This window comes from Lolium rigidum, chromosome 4 (genome assembly GCF_022539505.1).
Source record: "Lolium rigidum isolate FL_2022 chromosome 4, APGP_CSIRO_Lrig_0.1, whole genome shotgun sequence".
NCBI lineage: Eukaryota > Viridiplantae > Streptophyta > Magnoliopsida > Poales > Poaceae > Lolium > Lolium rigidum.
The window spans coordinates 116352601-116376115 of NC_061511.1; the positions used below are offsets into that span (position 1 = coordinate 116352601).

The 23515-nt window shown below is 42.0% G+C and overlaps 1 protein-coding gene across 1 annotated transcript; it reads left to right on the top strand.

The window, feature by feature from the left end:
• Window positions 1–19612: 19612 nt before the first annotated feature.
• On the top strand, window positions 19613–23047 carry LOC124650647 (3-ketoacyl CoA thiolase 1, peroxisomal-like). The gene is made up of 14 exons (XM_047190162.1): window positions 19613–19762; window positions 19861–19937; window positions 20495–20579; window positions 20695–20821; window positions 20922–21020; window positions 21102–21172; window positions 21278–21385; window positions 21490–21567; window positions 21688–21820; window positions 21899–21995; window positions 22199–22322; window positions 22398–22506; window positions 22628–22711; window positions 22799–23047. Exons 1-14 carry the CDS (start codon window positions 19676–19678, stop codon window positions 22906–22908), a joined length of 1389 nt encoding a protein of 462 aa, XP_047046118.1. The 5' UTR covers window positions 19613–19675; the 3' UTR covers window positions 22909–23047.
• The last annotated feature ends 468 nt before the right edge of the window (window positions 23048–23515 follow it).

Below are 23515 nucleotides of genomic sequence, written 5' to 3' on the forward strand. Positions count from 1 at the left end.
TCCCATGGTTAAATAGAGGCATGAACCCACTATCGAGCATAAATACCCCCTCTTGGAGTCGCTAGCATCTACTTGGCCAGAGCATCTACTAGAAACGGAGAGCATGCAAGATCATAACAACATAATACATAATCTCAACCAAAGCAATCTCTCTATAAATCGGATCCACATGAAACCAACATGTAGCAATTACAAATAGATGATCTTGATCATGTTAGGCAGCTCACAAGATCTATACATGAAGCACAACAAGGAGAGGACAACCATCTAGCTACTTCTATGGACCTATGGTCCCGTGGAGGACTACTCACGCATCACCTCGCATGAAGACATGGCGATGTAGAGGCCTCCGGCGGTGATTTCCCTCTCCGGCAGGGTGCCGGGATGGACTGCAGAACCCTCCCGAACTGGGGTTTCGGTTGACGGTGGCGTCGGAACTTTTCGTGCATGGAGGCTCTGGTCCCTGGGGTTTTCCCGATACGAGGAATAAATAGGTGGAAGGGCGGAGCAAACGAGGCGATGAGGCGCCAGTACACGCGCCAGGCGCGGCCCCCGCCTGCCCTATGTATTGCCACGTGGCAGCTCTCCTGCGCGTGTCCTTCTGGATCCGTCTTCGTCCCGGAAAAATAAGACTCTGGGCTTTTGTTTCATCCAATTCCGAGAAACTTTCATGTACAACTTTTCTGAAACACAAAAACAACAGAAAACAGGAACTGGCACTGCGGCACTGCGTTAATAGGTTAGTCCCAGAATATCCTAAAAAGTGTGGAAAATCGCACATAAAACATATAAGAATTGTAACAAAACAAGCATGGAGCATCAAAAATTATAGATACGTTTGGGACGTATCAACAGCCCCAAGCTTAACTTCTGCTCGTCCTCGAGTAGGTAAGTGATAGCAAACAAATAATTTTTGAGGTGACATGTTGTCACGCTACTTTGATCAATGTAAGTGTAAAAGCAAACATAGCTGAAATCATAGAATCCTAACATAAGCATGATAGATATAATCAAACAATGAAACTTAATAACCATGCTAAAACATGAATAGTAATCAAACAAAAGAAAATGTATAACGTGCATGGAAAGCAAAGTGATTGTCAAGAGCATAGCATAGATACATAATAAAGTAGTACTCAGCTTCTCCCATTAGTGGAAGCAAAACATAAATGCTTGGACACCTTTAAAATATTATAAGGATGACTAGAAACAAAAAGTTTGAATAAGAAATACCATAATTATGAATCAATCAATAAAATCTTGGGACCATGCACATAAAACTAAGAATGACAACTATGCTCTCATAAGTGGTGCATAAACTAGAAGGTGGAGACTCAACATAAAAGTAAAAGAAGGTCTCTCTTTGAGAGGCAAGTAAGATCATTCATGTGCTAGAGCTTTTTATTGAAACAACAATAGTATAAAATGCACTTTTGAGAGGTGTGATGACCCTAAAGTATAGGGGATCGCAACAGTCTTCGAGGGAAGTAAAACCCAATTTATTGATTCGACACAAGGGGAGACAAAGAATACTTGAAAGCCTTAACAGCGGAGTTGTCAATTCAGCTGCACCTGGAAACAGACTTTCTCGCAAGAGTTAATCAGTAGTAACCGTTTTATAGCAGTAGCAGTAGTGAAATAACAGCAGCAGAGTAACAAAGACAGCAGTAGTGATTATAGTAACCAGCAGGATTAAAATACTGTAGGCACAGGGATGGATGACGGGCGTTGCATGCATGGATGAGAGAAACTCATGTAACAATCAAGGTAAGGCATTTGCAGATAATAATAAAACGGTATCCAAGTACTAATCAATCAATAGACATGTGTTCCATATTTAGTCGTACGTGCTCGCAATGAGAAACTTGCACAACATCTTTTATCCTACCAGCCGGTGGCAGCCGGGCCTCTAGGGAATGTACTGGAAATTAAGGTACTCCTTTTAATAGAGCACCAGAGCAAAGCATTAACACTCCGTGAACACATGTGATCCTCATATCACCTCCTTCCCCTTCGGTTGTCCCAATTTCTGTCACTTTGGGGCCTCGGGTTCCGGACAACAATACGTGTATACAACTTGCAGGTAAGATCATAAAGCAATGAATATCATCATGAATTGATAACATGTTCAGATATGAGATCATGGCACTCGGGCCCTAGTGACAAGCATTAAGCATAACAAGTTGCAACAATATCATAAAAGTACCAATTACGGACACTAGGCACTATGCCCTAACAATCTTATGCTATTACATGACCAATCTCATCCAATCCCTACCATCCCCTTCAGCCTACGAGCGGGGGAATTACTCACACATGGATGGGGGAAACATGGCTGGTCGATAGAGAGGCATCGGTGGTGATGATGGCGATGATCTCCTCCAATTCCCCGTCCCGGCGGAGTGCCAGAACGGAGTTTCTGGTCCCGAGACGGAGTTTCGCGACGGTGGCGGCGTACTGGATGTCTTCTGGCGATTTCTTCTCACTCCCCGTGTGTTTTTAGGTCGAAGGCGTTAAGTAGTCCAAAGGAGGGCGTCGGAGGCCGGCCGAGGGGGCCACACGCTAGGGCCGCGCGCCCCCCTCATGGGCCGCGCCGGCCTAGTGTGTGGGGGCCTCGGGCCTCCACCTGGCTTGCCCTTCTGGCTCCGTCAATCTTCTGGAAAAATAACACCTTTGGCATAAATTCCGAGGATTTTCCTGAAAGTTGGATTTCTGCACAAAAACGAGACACCAGAGCAGTTCTGTCGAAAACAGCGTTAGTCCGTGTTAGTTGTATCCAAAATACACAAATTAGAGGCAAACCAATAGCAAAAGTGTTCGGGAAAGTAGATACGTTTTGGACGTATCAACTCCCCCAAGCTTAGCTTATTGCTTGTCCTCAAGCAATTCAGTTGACAACTGAGTGCGATAAAAGAACTTTCACGAACACATTGTTCATATGATGTAAATATTCTCATGATATGGCAAGTGCTTAAGCAATTCATAATAAGATACATGCAAATAAAATCATCTAATAGCTATGTCAATCATGGAAAAGGTACCAACAAATTAACAATAAGCATCATGAATCATGTTTATCAGCAGGATTGCAATGTTCATAGAACGATATGATAAAGTGGTATCTCGCTTGCCCGTATTTGTACAGCAAAACATAAATGCTCAGGCACCTTTGAAGTTCATGGAAAGACTGGAAGTAAAGATTATCAAAGATAAAAGCATCAAAGTTATACCACAGCTTAATCACATTTTGGGACAAGCATATTATACTAAGAATGACAGTTGTGCTCTCAAGAAAGTGCTCAAAGAAAGGATGGAGACTCAATGTAAAAGTAAAAGATTGACCCTTCGCAGAGGGAAGCAGGGATTAACATGTGCTAGAGCTTTTAATTTGTAAAACAGGAGTAAAATTATTTTGAGAGGTGTTTGTTGTTGTCAACGAATGATAGTGGGTACTCTAACTACCTCGTCAACCAGACTTTCAAGTGCGGCTCCCATGAAGGACGTTATTTCTACAGCAAGGTAAATCATCCCTCTTCTCTTTTGTTTACACACGTACTTTAGTTTTATTATGGATGACACTCCCCCCAACCTTTGCTTACACAAGAGTGTCTATTTGCAATTTAAGTTGCTTACTGATAAATCAGGGCAAAACATGTGAAGAGAATTATTAATGAAAGTTGATTAATTGGGGCTGGGAACCCCGTTGCCAGCTCTTTTTGCAAAATTATTGGATAAGCGGATGTGCCACTAGTCCATTATGAAAGTCTCGTCAGAGTAAATGACAAGATTGAAAGATAAACACCACATATTTCCTCATGAGCTATAAAACATTAACACAAATTGAGAAGCATTTTGAAGGTTTAAAGGTAGCACATGAGAATTTACTTGGAATGGTTTGAAATGCCATGCATAGGTATTTATGGTGGACACTTTGGAATAACTTGGTTTTCAGGGGTTTGGAAGCACGAGCAGCGTTCCTGCTCAGTACAAGTGAAGGCTAGCAATAGACTGGGAAGCGACAATCAAGAGAGAAGTAACTGTCATAATCATGCTTGCGACAAAATAAATTAACGGAGGCATAAAAGTGATACAAGAACTCTGGCGTAAAGTAGATCATCGAGGCTTAATTGACATTTTGTTCAGTCATATGCATGCGTGAGCATGTGCCAAGTTGATTCAAGAGAATTATTCAGAGGAGGATACCACAATGTCATACCTATCTATGAATAAAGCAATGCAAGCAAATATTTATGACATGCTACTCATATTAATAAATTGGAGCTAATCATGAGAGATCATGAACTACTAGACTTTCTTAAATGACATATACCTCATACGAACCAACTAAGCATGCTCACATGGATGAGTATATGTACAAAAATGAAAACAAATAGAGTTCATACCAGCCTCTCACCACAATCGGATTGTCGTAGATCGTCATTATTGCCTTTTCACTTGTGTAGCTTGAATAATATGGAATGAAAACCACGCTCCAGCCACCGAAGACCACTGAACTCCATAGTGAACTTTACAAAACCAAAGAAGAAGAGCAAATATTTTTGGTGTTTTTGAATTAGAAACAAGAACAAAAGGAAACAAGCAAACAAAGAAAAATCCTTTTGGATTTTCTTATAGCAAACCAACGATAACAAATAAAGCAAGATAAAAGCAAGAAACTAAAGTAAACAAGTGGTGAAGAGAAACAACAGTAATATTTTTGGTCTTTTTGTGTTTTGGGAAAGAAACAAAGCAAAAACAAGAAAATGAAAACTAAAAGAGTCACATAAACACAAAGCAGCAGAAATTCGTCAAACTTGACAGCAGTACAGTAATCGATTTTTAAGAATTTCTTCCGCTGCTCAGCTCGAAAAGTGTTCAACTAATGAAGGTTAGATAACAACCTGGGGAACATGCAAAAAAATTGGCTTCGTAAAATAACGTTCTGGCTGTTTTTGAGAATGTTTTTGGTATCAGTCCAGAATCTGTTTTCAATCAGCACTTCCCCAAATATCATCTTCCTCTTATTAGAAAACCACTTCAAGAAACTAAACAAGTATATACAAGTATCCAGCAACTATAATATGCAAAGAATGAGTGATGCCGGTATACCTCCCCCAAAGCTTAGGCTTTTGGCCTAAGTGGAGATCAACCCCAGCGAGGGTCAGGATTCCACGCCGGTGGATTATACATGGCGTAGTCATAATAAGGTCCCGGTGCAGAAGAAAAGGGTGAAGGCTCCTCATGCCCAACTTGTTGATGCGAAGAGCTTGCTGCATCGGATGACGAGTCGAGGCGTTCTTCGGCCTCCTCCGTTCCGTCTCTTGCATGATGGCCATCTCCCTCTATGTACGCATTCAGTTCACCTTCCGTGACTGACCAATCCTTCCTGGAATCAAAGTTAAATAGAACAGGTGCATGCAATCCTACTAATTTTTCAGTTTTCTTAGTTGTTCTCCAAGTTTTCTTGTAAAATGTTATCTTGTAAGACAGGTTACTCAAATTAGACAAATCAGAAACAAATTCATGTTTAGTCATGGATACTATGTCAAGTTTCTCTATGGGAAGCTGAATATCAAGATGGTGAGGTTCTACACCATGCATAGCTAATAAACGAGAGGCGATGAGACCTCCACAAATTCCTCCCTTCTCACGGTTAGTAGCAAGTCTATAGGCTATCAAAGCACCCAAGTTGTAAGTCCTATCACCTTGTAATGCAGCAGCTAGAAAGGCTAAATCCTGGATAGATAACTTACTTGCATTCTTTCTAGAAAGAACGCACTTGGTGATGAAATAAGCAAAGTAACGAATAGCTGGGAGTTGAATACTACTGATTTTACCACCATCCTCTGAGAAGCTTCTTCCATGACAAATTGATACGTCCCAAACGTATCTATAATTTCTTATGTTCCATGCTACTTTTATGATGATACTCACATGTTTTATACACATTATATGTCATATTTATGCATTTTCCGGCACTAACCTATTAACGAGATGCCGAAGAGCCGATTCTTGTTTTCTGCTGTTTTTGGTTTCAGAAATCCTAGTAAGGAAATATTCTCGGAATTGGACGAAATCAACGCCCAGGGTCCTATTTTTGCACGAAGCTTCCAGAAGTCCGAGGAGTAAACAAAGTGGGGCCACGAGGCGGCGACACGCCAGGGCGGCGCGGCCTGGCCCTTGGCCGCGCGGCCCTGTTGTGTGGGGCCCCCGTGGCGCCTCTTGACTTGCCCTTCCGCCTACTTAAAGCCTCCGTCGCGAAACCCCCAGTACCGAGAGCCACGATACGGAAAACCTTACAGAGACGCCGCCGCCGCCAATCCCATCTCGGGGGATTCAAGAGATCGCCTCCGGCACCCTGCCGGAGAGGGGAATCATCTCCCGGAGGTCTCTTCATCGCCATGATCGCCTCCGGATCGATGTGTGAGTAGTTCACCCCTGGACTATGGGTCCATAGCAGTAGCTAGATGGTTATCTTCTCCTCATTGTGCTATCATGTTAGATCTTGTGAGCTGCCTATCATGATCAAGATCATCTATTTGTAATCCTACATGTTGTGTTTGTTGGGATCCGATGAATATTGAATACTATGTCAAGTTGATTATCAATCTATCATATATGTTATTTATGTTCTTGCATGCTCTCCGTTGCTAGTAGAGGCTCGGCCAAGTTGATACTTGTGACTCCAAGAGGGGGTATTTATGCTCGATAGTGGGTTCATGCCTCCATTAAATCTGGGACAGTGACAGAAAGTTCTAAGATTGTGGATGTGTTGTTGCCACTAGGGATAAAACATCGATGATGTGTCTAAGGATATTTGTGTTGATTACATTACGCACCATACTTAATGCAATTGTCTGTTGTTTACAACTTAATACTGGAGGGGGTTCGGATGATAACCTGAAGGTGGACTTTTTAGGCATAGATGCATGCTCGGATAGCGGTCTATGTACTTTGTCGTAATGCCCCGATTAAATCTCATAGTACTCATCATGATATATGTATGTGCATTGTTATGCCTTCTTTATTTGTCAATTGCCCAACTGTAATTTTTTCACCCAACATCTGCTATCTTATGGGAGAGACACCGCTAGTGATCTGTGGACCCCGGTCCTATTCTTTACATCTGAAATACAATCCGCTGCAATTGTTCTTTACTGTTATTCGCAAACAATCATCATCATCCACACTATACATCTAATCCTTTGTTTACAGCAAGCCGGTGAGATTGACAACCTCGCTGTTACATTGGGGCAAAGTTCTGTGATTGTGTTGTGCAGGTTCCACGTTGGCGCCGGAATCCCTGGTGTTGCGCCGCACTACACTCCTCCGCCATCAACCTTCAACGTGCTTCTTGGCTCCTACTGGTTCGATAACCTTGGTTTCTTACTGAGGGAAAACTTGCTACTGTGCGCATCACACCTTCCTCTTGGGGTTCCCAACGGACGTGTCATCTACGCGCATCACAAATCATCTTGAAGAGGTTCAAGAGCTCTTGCGGCGATCCCCTTATCTTCTCGCATGATCCCCATTGCGGCACTCTAATTGCTGCACAAAAATCATCGAATGGCAAGTTGACAGTTTTATTATAAATTTTGTACCGAACCATGGGGTTAGATTGCGACCAATTGAATTCAAAATCCTGCACTACAGACATAGTCAATTTTGCATATTGGCATGGTTCACCAACAACAAAATCATCCAACCCTGCACGAGAAATTAGATTCTGAACATCTCGCAAGATTCCTGCACTTCTCATAAAATCAACGCACGGGTAGTAACAGGGGTATACTCCTTCTTCGCGGTGCACTCTCATAATATGTTGCACCTCCAATTCTTGTTGGTTGAGTTGGTGCTTATTCCACTCCATTTTCTGAAATTTTTCAACAACAATATAAAATTTGATTTGGTGACATATAATTGAGGGGGACCACTATAGGAACTTGCTAGAGTACTAATCATGCATCAAAACTAGTTTCTACAACTTAGAACAAGCATGCAAGCTCACTAAACATGTTACCTACAGCAGCAAAATATTCAAGATATACTCCACCAAACAAAATTCTACTTGGATAATCGGAGGAGTCACATACCGGAGAGCAAATGTGCCAAATTTCAGACAAAAATCTGGGCTGAGCAAAGAGATCGAGAAATCTTGAGCTCTTGAGCAAAAACGCGAGTGAGAAAAAGTTGGTGCGAGTTTTTTCGGGAGAGAGAAGAGAATGGGAGAAATAGATGAAGTGTTGGGGCAAGGAGGGCCCCACACAACAGGGTGGCGCGCCCCCCTTCCAGGCTGCACCGGCCTGTGGGGTGCCACCCTGGGTGCCCCACTGGTCATCCCCAGGTGTTCCCAGGTGACTCGTCGAAAAATAGGACCAATGGTATAATTTTTGTGAATTTTTGAAAACTTTGAAAAATGCACATTTCTGGGTGTCAAAATTATTATTACTGGGCAGAAAAAGATTTTGAAATCTCTAATTGACTAAATAACTTTGCAAAACAAAAGTGCTACAGCAAGTAAAACAAGTGGAGGAAGAAAGAGATGTTGTTTAGTTCCTCTATGCATATAAAATGAATTTGTTAACAAGGTTGATCAAGTCTTGCCACCAAATAAATTTTACATAACATAAGAAGAAATAAACCTCAAATCAATCATGTTACCTTGTATTGTATTGATATGGATCCAATCACAAGAGTTTGATATTCTTCTTTAGGCTCATATATTGGACAATCAATAGTCCCCACTTTGATAGTTCTCACATTAGAAATTGTATTAACTCCACATGCTTTCTCAATCCTCTTGGGAAAATAAACGGTATGCTCCTTGTCATCGACATTGAAAGTAACTTTTCCTTTATTGCAATCAATAACAGCCCCTGCGGTGTTAAGAAAAGGTCTCCCAAGAATAATAGACATATTATCATCTTCGGGCATTTCCAACACAACAAAATCAGTTAATATCAAGCAGTTATTAGTAACTTGAACAGGAACATCCTCACATATACCAACAGGAATAGCAGTAGATTTATCAGCCATTTGCAAAGATATATCAGTCAGTATCAACTTATCTAAATAAAGTCTCTTATAAAGAGAAAAAGGCATAACACTAACACCCGCTCCCAAATCACATAGAGCAGTTCTAACATAATTATTCTTAATAGAACAAGGAATAGTCAGAATACCTGGGTCGCCAAGCTTCTTTGGAACCTTACCATTGAAAGAGTAATTAGCAAACATAGTGGAAATCTCCTCATTAGGAATTTTCCTTTTGTTAGTGACAATATCTTTCATATACTTTGAATAAGGAGGCAATTTAATAGCATCAGTCAAAGGTATTTGCAGGAATAAAGGTCTCATCCAATCACAAAATTTATTATAGTGTTCTTCTTCCTTTGATTTTCGTTTCTTAGCAGGAAAAGGCATTTGGTTTTGAACCCAAGGTTCCCTTTCACTACCATGTTTCTTAGCAATAAAATCTTCTTTAGTATACTTTTTATTTTTAGCATGCTTTTCAGGTTCTTCTTCAACCTCTTCTTTATCGAAGCATCATTCTTATCATTATCTTTATCATGTTCATTACCACTTTCGGTTTCAAGCATCGAAATAGAAATACTATTAGGATCATTAACAGGCTCAGAGGATTCTACAACAGTTTTATGTTTCTTTTTCTTAGATGGAACACTAGTTTCAGTTTGTTGAGAATCTTGTTCAATTCTTTTGGAATGCCCTTCAGGATATAAAGGATCCTGGGTAGAAACACCACCTCTAGTTGTTACTTCATAAGCATGTTTTTCTTTAGAATTGTCTTTTAACAAGTCATTTTGCACTTTAGTGAGTTGATCAATTTGAGTTTGAACCATTTGAAAATGTTTAACAAGCATCTTAACATCATTGGAGGTTCTCTCCACAATACCATGCAATTCACCAATAGCTCGAGAATTTTCCATTAAATGATTCTCTACTCTCATATTGAAATTACTTTGCTTAACAATATAATTATCAAACTCATCTAAGCATTGAGCAGGAGGTTTTGAATATGGAATATCTTCTCTAGTAAAGCGTTCAAGAGAGTGTACCTCAATCATGGATGAAGGGGAGTGATCTTACATAAATCTTCTATGGGAGGTAAATTCTTCGCATCTTCGGATTTAATACCCTTCTCTTTAAGAGATTTCTTGGCTTCCCTCATATCTTCATCATTTAATTTAATCATACCCCTCTTCTTCAATATTGGTGTCGGGGTTGGTTCAGGTGTAGACCAATCATCATGATTCCGGCCTATTCTAGCCAATAATTCTTCAGCGTCGTCTCGAGTTCTTTTCCTGAAAACACAACCAGCACAACTATCCAGGTATGCCCTAGACTCAATGGTTAGTCCACTATAAAATATATCAAGTAAAATCATGCTTTTCCAAATCATGTTCAGGCCGAGCTCTAATAAGAGAGCAAAATCTCGCCCAAGCCTCAGGCAATTTCTCTCCATCTTCCTGATCAAAATTATAAATTCTCTACAGAGCAATATGTTGAGCACTAGCAGGAAAGTATTTCCGGAAGAAAACATCAAGCAATTCTTTTGGACTATTAATAGAATCAGGTGGCAAACTATTATACCAAGTTTTAGCATCATCCTTTAATGAGAAAGGGAAAGTTTTAGCAACGAAATAAGTACGCTTCTTAACATCATCAGAAAACAAGCTACTCAGAGTAGATAGCTCAATCATGTGTTCTACAGCACTTTCTTTTTCAGTACCACAAAAAGGTGTTTTCTCAACAATAGATATATGAGACAAATCAAGAGAAAAATCATAATCCTTATCCTTAATGTTTATAGGAGATGTGGCAAATTTAGGATCAGGAGACAGTTTATATCTAACAATATGTTGTGCAAGCAACTTTTTAATTTTTCTTGCATCGGTAGTAGCATTGCATTTATCAATAAAATCATCATCGAGTTCTACATAATCTTCATCAAGATCATCACTAGAGTATTCAACAGACTCAGGTGAATTAACAGGTGTAGCAGCATTTTCATTAGGAGTTTCAGTACTTTCAATTTGTCTAGACCTAGCAATCGTAGCATCTAGAAAAGATCCCAATGAACCACTATCATCAAGCACAGCAAAAGCATCATCAATATTATAAGAATTTTCAGATCTAGCAAAAGTACCAGCATGTGAAGCTTGTGGTGGTGAAACAAGTTTATCTATCACAGATGGTGAATCAAGAGCAGCAGAGGTACTCAGAGTTGTACCTTTTCTTGTAGTGGATGGTAATATGGCGACTTTAGGATCGCGAGGTTTACCCATGATGGAGAATTTGCAGCGAACAATATCAATCCAAGTGAACTTGCAAATAAAGCTATGCTCCCCGACAACGACGCCTGAGAAAATAGTCTTGATGACCCACAAGTATAGGGGATCGCAACGAGTCTTCGAGGGAAGTAAAACCCAATTTATTGATTCGACACAAGGGGAGACAAAGAATACTTGAAAGCCTTAACAACGGAGTTGTCAATTCAGCTGCACTGGAAACAGACTTGCTCGCAAGAGTTTATCGATAGTAACAGTTTTATAGCGATAGCGATAGTGAAATAACAGCACTAGAGTAACAAAGACAGCAGTAGTGATTATAGTAAACAACAGGATTAAAATACTGTAGGCACAGGGATGGATGACGGGCATTGCATGGATGAGAGAAACTCATGTAACAATCAAGGTAAGGCATTTGCAGATAATAATAAAACGGTATCCAAGTACTAATCAATCAATAGGCATGTGTTCCATATTTAGTCGTACGTGCTCGCAATGAGAAACTTGCACAACATCTTTTGTCCTACCAGCCGGTGGCAGCCGAGCCTCTAGGGAATCTATCGGAAATTAAGGTACTCCTTTTAATAGAGCACCGGAGCAAAGCATTAACACTCCGTGAACACATGTGATCCTCATATCACCGCCTTCCCCTTCGGTTGTCCCAATTTCTGTCACTTTGGGGCCTCGGGTTCCGGACAACAATACGTGTATACAACTTGCAGGTAAGATCATAAAGCAATGAATATCATCATGAATTGATAACATGTTCAGATCTGAGATCATGGCACTCGGGCCCTAGTGACAAGCATTAAGCATAACAAGTTGCAACAATATCATAAAAGTACCAATTACGGACACTAGGCACTATGCCCTAACAATATTATGCTATTACATGACCAATCTCATCCAATCCCTACCATCCCCTTCAGCCTACAGCGGGGGAATTACTCACACATGGATGGGGGAAACATGGCTGGTCGATGGAGAGGCGTCGGTGGTGATGATGGCGATGATCTCCTCCAATTCCCCGTCCCGGCGGAGTGCCAGAACGGAGTTTCTGGTCCCGAGACGGAGTTTCGCGACGGTGGCGGCGTACTGGATGTCTTCTGGCGATTTCTTCTCACTCCCCGTGTGTTTTTAGGTCGAATGCGTTAAGTAGTCCAAAGGAGGGCGTCGGAGGCCGGCCGAGGGGTCCACACGCTAGGGCCGCGCGCCCCCCTCCTGGGTCGCGCCGGCCTAGTGTGTGGGGGCCTCGGGCCTCCACCTGGCTTGCCCTTCTGGCTCCGTCAATCTTCTGGAAAAATAAGACCTCTGGCATAAATTCCGAGGATTTTCCTGAAAGTTGGATTTCTGCACAAAAACGAGACACCGGAGCGATTCTGTCGAAAACAGCGTTAGTCCGTGTTAGTTGTATCCAAAATACACAAATTAGAGGCAAAACAATAGCAAAAGTGTTCGGGAAAGTAGATACGTTTTGGACGTATCAAGGTGGTTGTTCATGTCAACGAGTAGTAAAAAGAGTTATTATCATCTTCCATACTAAGCAAGTTTGAGAGCGGTTCCAAAATATTTGGGAGAAGCCTCTTTTCATTTATACTACTTATAAAATTGTGACACTCCTCCCAACCTTTGCTTACACATACCATGGCTAACCGAATCCTCGGGTGCCGACCAAGCAATTACAAATCATGAAGGAGTGCCTTTTTCTTATAATTTTCCTATTTTCTTCCCCTATTGGAAGTTGTGGTCAAACTAGCTCTTCTTTTTTTATACTTTTTTATTTGACAAGCAAGATGAAGCTCGCGAGTCTTTGAGTTACTTAACTAGTATGGAAGACGACAACCACAATTTTAATTTACTTCCTCATGAGCTAAGAACAATGTCACAAAACGAGGAACTGTTTGAATGTTTTAAAGGGAGCACACAATCAAACTACTATGGAATGGCAATGAAATACCCCATATAGGTAGATATGGTGGACACTTTGGCATATTTGGTTTTTGTTTTTTGGATGCATGACTAAAATACTCATACAAATGGAGGCTAGAAAAAGACCGGGTGCGACCAACTAAGAGAGCATAATGGCCATAATCATGCACAACGAAAAAATATATTAATCAAAGTAAAAAGTGATACACAAGTTGCAAACTAAATGATCACAGAGGCAAGAATTGACTGGAATGTAGTCATAACATGTTACAAAACATGTGCCAAGTCGATCCAAATAAAAACATTCGCAGTAGAATATATACCACAATATTATGCTTTTCTATTGTATGCTAAAAACAATGCATGAAGCCTTCAATGGCACACTAAACACTCTCAGTATTTGAGAGTAATCATAATGAAAACATAATTAACAAGCTCATCATGAGAAAAACATCTAGCAAGATATGCAAAAATAACTATGCCGCAGTCTAAAAATGCTTCCATTTGTATCACATACACATAATTTTTTTTCATGCTTCTAACGCCAACCAAATGAAACCAAACAACTCTCATATATGAAAAACAAGTAAATGTTCAGAGATCTATTGAAACTCAAATAAATGTAAAAGTGGAGCGTGTCTCTCTCCAACGCAAAATGCATAACAGTGGAGCGTGTCTCACTCCAAAATAAACATGCAAAACAGCGGAGCGTGTCTCACTCCAAAGTAAATATGCAAAGCGGTGGAGAGTCTCTCACTCCAAAGTAAACATGAATGATGGGATCCAACTTTATTGAAAGTAAACACACATCAAAAAGTAAAGACGCTCCAAGGATAACACATATCACATGAAGGAATAAAAATATAGCGTGTTGAAAAATGACCTGGTGCTTTTTGTTGATGAAGAAGGGATGCCTTGGGCATCCCCAAGCTTTAACGCTTGTACTTCTTGGATATTTTTTGGGGGGTCCAGGGGACATCCCCAAGCTTGAGATATTGTCCATGCTTCATCTTATTGCATCATTCTTCTCTCCCTACACTTGAAAAACTTCCTTCACACAGAACTCAGCACAATTGATTAGCAACATTAGTGCAAATAAAAATATATCAAACCAGCAAGGCTTCAATAATGGCACATATCAAACACTCATTTTAACATATGCTACTGTAGCTACTTCTTCCCAAAGCTCTTTTTCACAAAAGAACTCAAAAAGACGAAGCATAAGACGCAAATGCAAAACATGGCAGAAATCTGTCAAAACAGACCAGCGGGAAGAGATCGAAATTAAAGAAATAGTTCTGTTGATCAAATTGAAAAATGCTAAACTAACGAAAGTTAGCTAACATACTGGCGCATAAGCACAAAATTTGCAGCTCAAAGTAACGCTCTGGCGATTTTTAAGAATTTTTTTCGTGACCAGCACAGAATCTGTTTCAGAATTGCAAATACCCCAAACACTGCTTTCTTTCTATTAGAGGCTACCCTTGGCACAAAAACGAAATAAAAACGATAAGGAGAGGTTATTACAGTAGCTATAACTTCCAAGACTCAACAAAGCAAAAATAATAGAAATAAAACATGGGTTGTCTCCCATAAGCGCTTTTCTTTAACGCATTTGAGCTAGGCGCAGAAAGGGTGCAAATCAAGTATTGTCAAGAGAGAAATCATTAAAATCGGGAATGAAAGTAGTTTCAACCAGGCATTCTATGGTATCTATAGTGGTTTTTTAAGTTCCTCTCTCAGCACTTTTAGGTTTACTTTCTTCATCAAATAAATTCTCAGGAACAATCCAATCAAAATTCCTATCGTAAGCGTCATGCACTGCTGAAATTTTAAGAGGTATTGGTATATTGATTTCCTCCGGTTTAACTTTACTAATCTTACTAAATAATTTCAGAATATCTATGCTTGATCCTAGCATACCATAATAATCAAATATTTTCCTTGCTTCTATAGCTTCATACCTAACTTTTCTAAGCAAGGTTTCCAGAATAAATTCTTTTTTCTCACCATCCTCAATTTCATGCAGTTTAAAAAACATGTATTGCAAGGATGGGTGAAGGCTAATAAATTTACTCTCTAGCACTTTAACTAGGCAAGCCATAGCGGTTTCATAATCGAGAGCAAGTTCAGCTAAAGATTTTTCTGGGATTTTCTCATACTTACTAATATGATTAAGGAACTCTCCAATATTATTTATTCCTACTATAGATCCATCACCTATAGATAGGTTCCTAAACTCGAACTCGGGAATAATCATGGTAAACTAAATGCAATAAAAATAACAACTACACTAAATCTTTTTGGATTTTTGATATAAAATGCAAACAAGATAAAAATAAAATATGCAAGCAAAACAATAACAAAGTAAAAGAGGTGGGAGTGAGAGAGTCCCCTCGCAGAAGAGATGCTTTTCTCCCTGGCAACGGCGCCAGAAAAAGTCTTTGCTGAGCGCGGAGTTGATGAAGGAGAATTTATGCGCAATGTTGAGTGGAACCCCAAGAGGAATGTATGATGAGCACAGCAGGAAGTTTTCCCTCAGTAAGAAACCATGGTTTATCGACCAGTAGGAGAAAAATGTTCTCTCCCGAGGTGTTGCGAACCAACTCATTGCAGGGCGCACTGCCGGCGTCAGTAGCAACGTGGAGACCTGCACACAAACAACCAAGTACTTTGTCCCCAACTTTCAGCGAGGTTGTCAAGCTCACTGGTTTTGCTGAAAACAAAGGATTAAACGAACCGTGTGGAAGAAGAATTGTTTGCAGAGAACAGAACAAAAAAATGCTGTAGAAGATTGCAATTAAAAGAAGTAGGACCGGGGTCCACAGTTCACTAGAGGCGCCTCCCCAATAAAATAAATATGGTGGGTAAACAAATTACAGATGGGCAATTGACAAACATAGATTCTACGCTAATGGTTGGTGCAGAATACATGCTATGAAAGTATGCGGGCATTACAAAAATATACATAGACCGTAATCCAACTGCATCTATGACTAATAATCCACCTTCAGGATTGCATCCGCGACACCCTCCAGTATTAAGTTGCAAGCAACGGACTATCACTTTAAGCAATGTGTGTAAAGTAAACGATGAAACTACCCTTGAATAGAACACCGCTGTTTTCTCCCTAGTAGCAACAGCACATCTACAACCGTAGAGAACAAGATCACTTCCCATGGTTAAATAGAGGCATGAACCCACCATCGAGCATAAATACCCCCTCTTGGAGTCGCTAGCATCTACTTGGCCAGAGCATCTACTAGAAACGGAGAGCATGCAAGATCATAATAATATAATACATAATCTCAACCGAAGCAATCTCTCTATAAATCGGATCCACGTCAAACCAACATGTAGCAATTACAAATAGATGATCTCGATCATGTTAGGCAGCTCACAAGATCTATACATGAAGCACAACAAGGAGAGGACAGCCATCTAGCTACTGCTGCGGACCCATGGTCCCGTGGAGGACTACTCACGCATCACCTCGCATGAAGACATGGCGATGTAGAGGCCTCCGGCGGTGATTTCCCTCTCCGGCAGGGTGCCGGGATGGACTGCAGAACCCTCCAGAACTGGGGTTTCGGTTGACGATGACGTCAGAACTTTTCGTGGATGAAGGCTGTGGTCCCTGGGGTTTTCCCGATACGAGGAATAAATAGGTGGAAGGGCGGAGCAAACGAGGCGACGAGGCGCCATTACACGGGCCAGGCGCGACCAAGGGTGGGGCCGCACCTGCCCTATGTACTGCCACGTGGCAGCTCTCCTGCGCGTGTCCTTCTGGCTCCGTCTTCGTCCCGGAAAAATAAGACTCTGGGTTTTTGTTTCGTCCAATTCCGAGAAACTTTCATGTACAACTTTTCTGAAACACAAAAACAGCAAAAAACAGGAACTGGCACTGCGGCACTGCGTTAATAGGTTAGTCCCAGAAAATGCTAAAAAGTGTGGAAAAGTGCACATAAAACATATAAGAATTGTAACAAAACAAGCATGGAGCATCAAAATTTATAGATACGTTTGGGACGTATCAGCCGCCATCGCAGAACACATCTCGGGGGGTTCTGAAGCTCTTCCCGGCACCCTGCCGCAGTGGGAAATCATCGTCGGAGGCATCTACATCGCCATGCCCGTCTTCGAAGTGATGCGTGAGTAGTTCATCTCTAGACTATGGGTCCATAGCAGTAGCTAGATGGTTGTCTTCTCCAATTTGTGCTTCATGTTTAGATCTTGTGAGCTACCCTACATGATCAAGATCATCCTTATGTAATCCTACATGTTGTGTTTGCTGGGATCCCATGAATATTGTATACTATATTGAGGTCGATTATATATTCATGTCATATGTTATTTGTGATCTTGCATGCTCTCCGTTGCTAGTAGATACTCTGGCCAAGTAGATGCTTGTGACTCCAAGAAGGGGTATTTATGCTCAATAGTAGGTCCATGCCTCTAGTTTTCTGGGAGAATGACAGTAACTTCTAAGATTGTAGATGTGTTGCAATAATGTTTTATCCAAAGGTAATTCTATTGTTTAGTTTACACACATTGCTTAATGTGATAATCTCTTGCTTGCAACTTAATACTGAAAGGGATTCGGACAATAACCGGAAGGTGGATTATTAGTCATAGACGCAGTTGGATTATGGTCTATGTATTATGCTGTAATTCCCAATCAAATCTCATAGTAATCATCTTGTCATGTATGGTCGATATTCTGTCAATTGCCCAGCTGTAATTTGTTCACCCAACATACTATTTATCTTTATGGAGAGACACCTCTAGTGAACTGTGGACCCCGGTCCTTTCCTTTACACCGATACATTCAACCAAATCATGTTCTTTTACTTTCTGCAATTCATGTTCTCTTTAATTACTGCAAACATATCTTTCCACTCAATACGTCTAATCCTTTGTGTTCAGCAAACCGGTGAGATTGACAACCTCACTGTAAGTTGGGGCAAAGTGCTTTGGTTGTGTTGTGCAGGTTCCACGTTGTTGCTGACGTCGGTAGTGCGTCCTGCCACTAGTCACCTAGCAACACCTTCAGAAGTCACGTCTTTCTCCTACTGGTCGGTTAAACCTTGGTTTCGTACTGAAGGAAAACTTGTTGTTGTGCTCATCACACCTTACTCTTGGGGTTTCCCAACCGCTTCCACAACATGCTCAGCAAGATTGTCTGACGCCATCACCGGAGCACCATCACTCCTCTCTAGGGGTGGTCGGCCTTGAGAAGGGTGAGGGTCCTGTCCCTTGTGTAGTAGTAGTTTAGGCCTAAATTTATGCCTATATTTTCCCATCTAGTGCTTTGGAGCGACACACTGGATTTTGGCAAGATCTGGTGTGTGGTATGGCTTATGTTCTTCCTTTTGATGCTCTGGAGGCCGGAGATCGGAATTACGAGGACACTCATACGTATCTCCTTCAACATGGCCTTGGTTTCGGAGGTCCTAGTTCATGCAGGTCAAGTTATTGTCGGCCGTTGCGGTGGTGGGCGGTGGAGCGTGCTGGTGGGAGCATGGACCTCCAAGGAAGAATGGAAGACTGCTATGTGGAGTTCCTGCGCGGCAACTTTGGTTCGCTGCCGTGATCCTAAGCCAGTGAGGCGGCTCCTCCACATCTTGGGGAGAAATTTCTTGATGGCATGGATGCCATCGACCCTGATGGCCTGAAGTCGATTTCTCCCTCCCTAGGTGCCGGCAACAACTGCGTTTGAGCTTCAAGCTCCCTGTTGGCATGAGGCGATGCTCAACCTCAAGACCAGATTACTTTTTTCCCATTGTTGTTCTAGAATCTTCGGTGCAAAAGTTAAGGGCCAACTTGTAATTTTTTCTAGGTCCTCTATGTAAAATAATCACCATTGACGATGGTTTATGCAGCAACCCCTAATTTTTTAGAGCCCTCTTCCCGTAGAAAAAAAAAACTTGGAAGACTGATGAAATCTTCCGTGCGAATTTCGTCCAGAATCCTGCTCCGGTGCACCAAGGTCAAGTTCAACCCAGCAGACGTCACACGGCAGGCCAAGCCACCGGGCAGCATTTTCTATCTTTCCACTCCTACTACTAGTGGAGAGTGGACCGCGTGGGAAAAAACCAAAACCCAACAACCTCCGCCCACCTGACCCCGCAGCAGCAGCCAGCAGACTCGGTCCTTGAACAGGCACGCACGAGGCACCAGCCCGCGACTGACTTCCAGGGCCAGAGTCCAGTCATCCCAAGTTTAAGTTTTCACACCCCTGCTCTGACTGTGACCTCAACTCAACTCCACCGAACCTCGGGTCGCCGTCGACCTCTGTCCAACTTCCTCCGCAATTCCCACACCTCTTCCTCGCCCTCCTTCCCTCCCTACAAAACACACCCCGCCCGTCGTCACCCAGCCAGGAGCCCACTGTCAAACCAACCACTCCGAGTCTCCGAGACACGTTGGGAGGAGCAATGGAGAAGGCGATCGACAGGCAGAGGATCCTGCTGGGCCACCTGGAGCCCGCGGCAGGCCCCAACCAGGCCGCCTCCGCCATCTCAGTGAGTTCCTTCCCCCGTTTCAGCTCCTCTCTGCCGCCCAAGTGGCGTGCTGGTTCCAGATCTGTGACGGTCTTGCTCGGTATCTCCTGGTCTCGCAGGCCAGCGCGTGCGCCGCGGGGGACAGCGCCGCGTACCATCGGGGCGCCTGCTTCGCCGACGACGTTGTCATCGTCGCGTAAGTGATTGCCCGCTCTACCCGCCCTCCTGCCTTCCGTTTCGATTCTGTTTCGATCGGTGATCCGTAGTTAAGCTCTGGTCGCCAGGATTCCTGCTTGCCATTTTTGACCAAAGAAAAAGATAGCGGGACAGTTGTTTGTACTCTGGCGATAGCGACGGACGGCACCACGGCTTGTGGAACCATGCGTGTACATCGTTGCTAGTGGCGGGTTGACGCCAGGCAGGATTCTTGCCTCTTTTTTTTTTATGTTGGCTACCCCGGTTTGATCGTTGTCAGGTCAAATCTGATTTAGAGCCAACTGAAGCCTATATATCAAGGCTGCATGTCTCTATAACAACGGAGAATATGTTAGAGATCGCAAAAGACTTGATCTTTACCATTAGAAACACATAGAGAAGGGACAGATACTATCTACTCTGTAATAATGATGAATAAAAACTAGCAGGATTCATAGTAGTAGTAATATCCAAATAGTTTTCTGGATTACTTCTCTTAGCCGTTTCCCATAAACTGAGGTCAAGCATGAAACATGCATCTACCTTCCATGTCTTCAGTGCCTATAGGACGGCAATCTGCAAAGCCACCAAAGGTGGTTTCAAGGATACACCCGCTGTGGACCTCTTGGTGCCCTTATTCAAGGTTTGTGTTCGACATCTTCTTTCCCTTTTGCAGCGTAAATGGCAATTTAGTCAACCGTGTCCTACTGTCTCATCATCCTTGGAGTCTTCTCATATATTCCTGGTTCCAATTATAGGCTTTGGTCGATAAAACTAAGTTGGATCCCAGTGAGATTGGCGACGTTGTTGTTGGTACTGTTTTAGCTCATGGCTCCCAAAGGGCCATAGAATGCAGGATGGCCACATTGTATGCGGGGTTCCCTGGTAATTTCATCATTTCTCTCACATCTGCGCTTAATATTAGACCATGAATACTAGACCATGCTAATCCCCGCCTTGATTAATTTGATTTCATGTGATGCAGACACGGTTCCTCTCAAGACCGTAAATCGGCAGTGCTCTTCTGGTCTTCAGGCAGTCGCAGATGTTGCTTCTGCTATTAAATCTGGGATGTACAATATTGGTATGTTTTACTCGAAGGTTGATTTTAATTATTTTGTTTTGACTTCATTACTGATCTTATTTTGTTCTCTCCATTCAAAAGGTATCGCTGCTGGCCTAGAGTCCATGACAGTGAACCAAATTAGTAGTAATGATGTGAAAATGAATCCCAAAGTAAGTCGAATGGGTGGTCGATGCAACAAGACTCTTCACTTCAGATTCATGTGTTAAGATGCTTAAGCTGATAATATAATGCGTTGGAATCTCCAATCGGTTCAGGTTGAGCTATTTGCCCAAGCACGTGACTGCCTTCTCCCAATGGGCCTTACATCTGAGAATGTCGCACAACGGTATGGCATAACACGCATGGAGCAAGATCAAGCTGCTGTAAGTTGGCTGATTGTCCTTTTTGTCGCACGGGTAACTGCCGGTCTGCTTCAGTGCCGCACAAGAAGCTTCTAGCTCTCATTCTTGTTAACTGTAATGCTCAGGTTGAGTCTCACATGAAGGCCGCTGCAGCAGTGGCTGCTGGTAAATTTAAAGAAGAAATAGTCCCAGTTCATACAAAGGTAAAATTTAGTGCCTTTGCTTTCTCTTTCTAAAATAACTACATATACTTTTCAAGATTTTCCTAATAAAATATTAGAATCGGTCAACCTGTTGCCCTGACTCTTTTTTGTTCTGCGAAGATCGTAGATCCAAAAACTGGTGAACAGAAGGAGATTGTTGTGTCAGCAGATGACGGAATCCGATCTAATACCACACTGGCAGCCCTGTCAAAACTTAAACCAGCATTTTCTAAGGACGGGACCACTACTGCTGGTAAATAGGAAAATCTAACTGAATGAAAATGTCTATCATTTGTATCACTTCTGAAGATTGGTTTGTTTTAAATCTTAGGAAATGCTAGCCAATTGAGCGATGGAGCTGGCGCTGTCCTACTAATGAGGCGGGATGTTGCTGCACAAAAGGGTCTTCCAATACTTGGAATCTACAGGTAATGTTATTTTCTCTAGATGCTTTACATATGATGAGCTATTTTTGTATCCTGTAGAAAATTTTCCTGACTCAAAACATATCAAACACAATTACCAACTTTATGGCTCGGCACTTTCTGATGACCATCAAAGAAGAGACTTATGATGCTATTGATTATTATAAAGTTCTGTTTAGTGACACACCATGAATCTGCAAATACAGGGGCTTTACTGCAGTTGGGGTTGATCCAGCTGTGATGGGTGTTGGTCCTGCTGTTGCTATCCCTGCAGCAGTGAAAGCTGCCGGTCTTCAAATTAATGACATTGATCTATTTGAGATTAACGAGGTATACTTCCATCTAGTTCTTCCACTCGACAAAAGTATTATCTGCTGGATGATATTCAGTTGCCCCTGTACATAGGCTTTTGCATCTCAGTTTGTGTATTGCGCGAAGAAGTTAGATCTCGACACTGCAAAAGTCAATGTTAATGGAGGTGCAATGGCTCTTGGACATCCACTGGGTGCCACAGGTATATGTTTTGTGCTACTCCCAAAATATTATGTTCCATGTTGGGGTGCACCTTTGTGCTCACCACATGCTCACCCTTCGACTGTTTGTCATCCCCATATTACATGCTTTCATCTCGGCAGGTGCGCGATGTGTCAGCACTCTTCTCAATGAGATGAAGCGTCGGGGCAAAGACTGCCGGTTTGGAGTGATTTCGATGTGCATAGGTACATGATCTATTCCATTTACTTGCGTGGAAAGAAGATTGTTCTACTTGGTTAGAACTGTAATTGACATAGATTATCAATGAACAGGTTCTGGAATGGGTGCGGCTGCTGTTTTTGAGCGGGGAGACACCGTGGATGAGCTGACGAATGCCCGGGCTACGCCGTCGCTTAACTGGCTCTCCAAAGACTCCATGTAACTATTACCGTGGAATTTGTGTAGCAGCAACTTGCTACTGTTGTTCTCAAATGTTAAACACAAGGTGGCTAGGGAATAAATTTATTCGGTATTTGTAGTTTCTTCGGGGGGTGAGAAAGTTGTCGTCAACGTCTGATCTTTGTTGGAGAGTCTGATCTTTGTTGGAGACCGTACCACCGTGCGGTGGCTCGGTCCTTTATTTAGCATGCATGGCGTGCGATGTCTTTACGTGATAACATGTTGGTGGTTCCTTTTATGCTTAAAATTGAAAAATAAAAGGAATGTCAAGGTTGCTGTTAGCTTAGTTCTCTCAGATGATTTTTGTATCATTATAATCCCTACATTGGATGGAATGTAGAAATTAGAAAGTACCTAAAGTCTTGGCTCTTGATAGAACTGCATGGAGATCAACGATCCATGTGCCGGAATCTTAGTTACTCTTTTTTTCCCCTTCCCCTTCCCCTTCTTGTTTTTGTTTACTTTTATTTCTGTCGGGTTTCATATTAGCATAGGCCAACTGGCTTGGGAAAAGTCTATGATGTTGTTGTATAATCCCTGCATTACTCCCCTGTTCACTAACTAATATAACACGATTTTAGCAAATAAAT